Below are 5,343 nucleotides of genomic sequence, written 5' to 3'. Positions count from 1 at the left end.
TTTTTTTTTCGAATTTCATCTTGAACGTTGGCCCATAGAGTCAGACTTGGCTGGCCCAGGAAGTATATTCATCTGTACACTTCGCTGTAACTCCACGTGGCTGTTATAAATCCATTTTCGCTCCAACTGGTAAATAATATGATGGATGATACCGTAATTTCATCAAAATTAAATCATCGTTAAATCAGATTCTGTTACTTATACCTGTTATAATCGTTCTACCTGTCCTCCAATCGATCACTCGTGTCACGTTCCTCAAAATTTTGCACACGTCATAGGACGGTCAGCTCTATTTTCGAGAAATGCCAATCGGCCAACATCTAATATATTCACGTGCCAGGATCTTACCAACAATTAATGCGCTTATTAATTGAAATTTGAGCGGAGAATCAGACATTTCTTGGCTTCGGTGTAAACTTTAGAAGGAAATTCAATGTACTCGTATTCTCTTTTTACAAACAAAAAAAATCTTATAATCTTTTTGCTCATTAATGAGTTGTTATTCAATTGTAGTTCTTTATTAATTATTAGCAAATAGGTTTGCAATATTATAAAAGAGAATTTTGCACGACCTGAAACATTGAAGATGCAATTGCAAGATCAATTTATTATATTATTTATATTTATTGTGAAAATAAAAATTATTAATGATAATAATTTTTTAAAAAATTTTTGTTAATTGTTCGTAAAAAACGACAGATCGATTGATATGGTATTTTTACTTTTGATCTCACAGCACCTTCACAGTCGTCGGACAACCAGAGGAATTCAGACTCTTCAGATCATTTCCCCAGTGGAAGGATCACCCCACCGGCCACAAACCTGCCTAGGTTCAAAAAATACAACGTGACAGACTTTAACTTTTTAAAAGTGAGTCCGCTGCGCAAGATTGTCGATCATTGCGAACGATATTTAGCCGCGATGACTATGTTCACCGTGACACGTGCAACTTTCGAATGTATGCCAAGATCTCGGTTGGAAATTTCGCTGATGAAATACTCAAATTATTATCCGCTATATAAGATGATGAAAAGCATGCATCGAATAATCTTTCCTCTATCGGCAAACATCTTTATATAAATTTATTTGAAATAACAAGAAATGTTTATATTTCGTATAATACTTCCGTAATTATGTGGAAAATATATTTCATGGAAAACAAAAAATGTATTTATCCTTGGATTATTGAAATATCGAAATAGTTTAAGCAAATAATAATTTTAAGAGTTTAAATTTCGTTTTTAATGAATTTAATGATGTAATTTTGGATACGAGATTCTTCTCTATTTTTTATATAATTCTCGAAAATTTACGAACTGTTTTGGCTCGTTAGAATGAAAATTAATCCGAGTAAACATATATGCCTGTATCGCGTATGAATTAAACACATGTCACGAGACATTCTCGCGAAATAATCTAGGTGAGAAGGTATGAACGTTCGATTTTCAAGTTTTTTTTTCAAGATCGATCCAATGCGATCACACTGCCAAAAAACGTAGTATGGTAGCAATCTGGTAAAAAAACAGCTCGTTGTTCTACGTTGTTGAAATTCATACGTAAAATAGATCTTACTTCTTGGAACATCTAAATCAAAAGATAAGAGAATTTTGAAATCTAAATCATCATTTGTTAATAAACAAATTTATTAAGAAAAATATTTGAAACAAATTTGATTTTACGGTGAACCACACGCAAATAGACTCACTCGAATTAGCAGCACGTAACGCATTATTTTTAACGTGTCAGGAGTTCTCTCACGTGCGTACTCTCGCTTTAGACGCGTGAACTTTCCACCGTGTGCCATTTTTACTCTATCAGACCTGAATTTCCATCTGGTAACAGAACCTTGTCTCACTTTTGTAGATCACCGTTGCTCTAAAATAATTACTCCTGATAGATTTTTAGTTCTTCTCATATCTATTTCAATAATCTTTTTAATCCTAACCTATTTCTTTAATCATAATTAAAAGGTTATGTTTGGTTATCTTTAACAGTATGAACGAATATACAATGAATAATGAATAAAAATTAATAATGTGAACTGAATTTTCAGAAAAAATAAGAAACATTAACATTCGTTACTTTTCTCCAGGTCCTAGGGAAAGGTAGTTTTGGAAAGGTGTTGTTAGCCGAACTGCGAGGTACCGAGTGTGTTTACGCGGTGAAATGTTTGAAGAAAGATGTGGTCCTCGAAGACGACGACGTGGAATGTACCTTGATCGAAAGAAAAGTCCTGACACTTGCCACGAGGCATCCATACCTCTGTCACCTGTTCTGTACCTTCCAGACAGATTCTCACTTGTTCTTCGTGATGGAGTACCTGAATGGCGGCGACTTGATGTTCCATATTCAAAAATCGGGTCGTTTCCCCGAACCAAGGGCCCGATTTTACGCAGCAGAAATCTGGTCTGGTTTGAACTTCTTGCACAAGAAAGGAATAGTGTACAGAGACTTGAAATTGGACAACGTATTACTAGATTACGAAGGGCATATCAGAATAGCCGATTTTGGCATGTGCAAGCTACAAATTTTCCTCGACAGAACCGCCGATACTTTCTGCGGCACGCCTGATTACATGGCTCCCGAGGTAACGAATACAAAATGTAACTAAAAATATCACTTCTTTGTGCGATAGAAACATCATTCTCTTCTGAATTGAATAATTAAATCTGAATTAACATCAACGTGCGTGCAGCGTATCCGTAAACCGATGTTTAATTTCCAAAATTAAAATACTAAATTTGATCTCGCAATAAGATTGATTCCTTTCGGTTAACCGACCAACTGTTTCCGCATTGCAGATCATAAAGGGACTGAAATACAATCAAGCAGTCGATTGGTGGTCGTACGGCGTGCTTCTGTACGAGATGCTCACGGGACAGTCGCCATTCTCCGGTTGCGACGAGGACGAGCTATTTTGGAGTATATGTAATGAAAGACCGTTCATACCCCGTTACCTGAGCCAAGATTCAACTGATATATTAATCGCCCTTCTGGAAAAGGATTCTGGGAAAAGGCTTCCTGGCCACGAAATCGCTTTGCACTCCTTCTTCCAAGTAATTAATTATCGTTATTATTATTGCATGGAATAAAAATTTATTCCACAATTGAATGAATCTAAAATCGAGACAATTCCTTGTAATTAATATTTTTATCATAATTTTAATCCAATTTGATATCTCTTTTAGACATTACCGTGGGATAGATTAGAAAGGAGGCAATTGGAACCACCTTTCAAACCAGCTTTGGACCATACTTTAGATACCAAGTATTTCGACACAGCGTTCACAGCTGAGAGACCGCGACTGTCTCCTGTACCTGAGCAAATCCTTGCTTCCATGGATCAAGGCGTCTTCCGAGGATTTTCTTATACAAATCCAAATGCAACAGACTGAAAGAAAGAAGAAAAAAACTATCAAAGACATGCACGATATTCAAGCTTCGTACGTTGACAATATTCAACGTGATATTTTTATCTTGATGTTGATAATGTTGAAAATCGTCTGAAAATTGATTCGAACGGATTAATAGATGGTTATTTTGCATCTATTTTTATAAAGCGAAAGAAACAATAATTACTTTGGAATCTACCAAGACGGACAAATAACCGAGAAGTCAATGAAGTCATTGATGGATAATGACATACTTCAGAAGAGAAGTAACAAGCGATTTTACCAAAAAGTCAATGTTCCTAAAACGCTTCTGGTGATAGATAATAGATTTTTATAACGTAGTGAATATATTATTGATTAGAATACTTAGATTGACCATCCGTGGAAATTAAATGAGATTACGATGTTTATTTTTACGAAATCAGATTTAAAGAACCACAAAGATTCAACTCTGGTTCTTGTTTCCCCTCGTTTCTTTCTTTTTTATTCTTTCTTTTTCTAGAAAAAAAAAAAAAACATCGTAATGAAATAAAAGTTTTACTAATATTAATCACAATAATGTTTCAAATAAGAAAGATAGACAACATATATTTTAAATCATAAATTATAATGTAACGAGTAGAAGAATGTTTTAGAAGGAAAGTATCACAATCAGAATACCGGAAGACGCTCACAGACATCTAATTGCACCGCGTTCCCGCGTTTATTCTAAACCTCTAGCGTTACACCGCGGTCAGGTTATTAATACTCCGAGTGGCTCATTACTTTGGCTACGATAAATACTGTCTCGAGTGTCTTCCACCCACAGACGGCTGTTCTCGCTCTTCCTACCTTTCTCTTTCTCTTTTCTTCTTTTTTTTTTTTTTTTTCTCCTAAAAAAGACCATATTTTCCTTTCGTCTATACCTCATTTTCTTTTTCCTTCATTTTCTTTCATGAATCCTACACCTTTCATCTTCTTTTCCCTCTCTTCTATTTTTCGTTGACTCATTTTTTTTCTCTCTCTCTATTTCTATCTTATCCACCATCCACATCTCTCTTTCGTTTCTCCATACGTTTTCTCGTGCTCCTTCTTGCTCCTTCAGATCGTACACTTGGCTCCGCGCTGACTATACGCTAACTTTAGCACGTCGTGGAATTGGCAAAGCAGCACGGTTCGGCAACCAAGTCGAAACACGTTGAAGAATACTCCAGGATATTTTACAAGGACTCTCTGAAATACATTTTTTCGTTTTCATTCATCCTGAGATAATTCAATTCAACAAGGATAAGTTAACGAAATATCATTAGATTATACTATACTGTTCAATTTATATTTTGGTAATAATAATAAAAAAAAAAAAACAATAGAGATTTCTCTTAAAATTGCATAGAAGTTAATATTTGAAAAGAAATGGTGAAAAAACAATAGTTAATAGAGCCATTAATCGACTAATTGTTTCAATTGAATCATTACGACACGGATGGCGGATTAAGAGGTCATAGCTAAATTAATCACACTCGACACATCGTAGTCATTGCTATCTTCAATTGAAATCTAAAATAAACTTGTTTCTTATTTTAAAATTTTAAAAGCAAAAAAAAGAAGATTTTTATAAGATCTCGAAAATATTTCGATTATCATAATCAAATTATTAATATATGATCGTTATTTTGCGGCGAATGAATTGAAAGATAGTTAAAGAAGTATTCAATTTGCTTTGAGGCAAAAGATCATAGAGCGAAGAATGATGAAAGGTGCACGCACGAGTTCCGCGAAACGAAGATCGAATCGAGTAAGGGTGGAAGGAGGAAGGGGACGAATCGAGAGGCTAAGCGGCTTGAGAAATTGAAACGAGAAAAGATTTAGAGAGGAAAGAGACGTCGTAGGAAGAACTCGCAAAAACCGACCGGCAAAGAGGATCGGTCAATGGTCCCTGAATCCGTACCTTTTTACTCCGCGCTTTTTAACC

At 35.1% G+C, this 5,343-nt stretch overlaps 1 protein-coding gene across 1 annotated transcript in view; it reads left to right on the top strand.

The window, feature by feature from the left end:
* The window catches only part of LOC102676927 (daf-12-interacting protein 1-like), a 10,406-nt gene extending 6,606 nt beyond the window's left edge, over window positions 1-3,800 (top strand). The window contains 4 exon segments of the mRNA XM_031512285.1: window positions 737-870; window positions 2,093-2,587; window positions 2,802-3,056; window positions 3,189-3,800. Of these exon segments, the coding sequence (XP_031368145.1) occupies window positions 737-870; window positions 2,093-2,587; window positions 2,802-3,056; window positions 3,189-3,395 (1,091 nt within the window). The 3' untranslated portion in view covers window positions 3,396-3,800.
* Window positions 3,801-5,343: the final 1,543 nt, after the last annotated feature.

This window comes from Apis dorsata, unplaced genomic scaffold, assembly GCF_000469605.1.
Source record: "Apis dorsata unplaced genomic scaffold, Apis dorsata 1.3 scaffold_407, whole genome shotgun sequence".
NCBI classification, from domain to species: Eukaryota; Metazoa; Arthropoda; class Insecta; order Hymenoptera; family Apidae; genus Apis; species Apis dorsata.
This window is presented reverse-complemented; position numbering and strand designations above follow the sequence as displayed.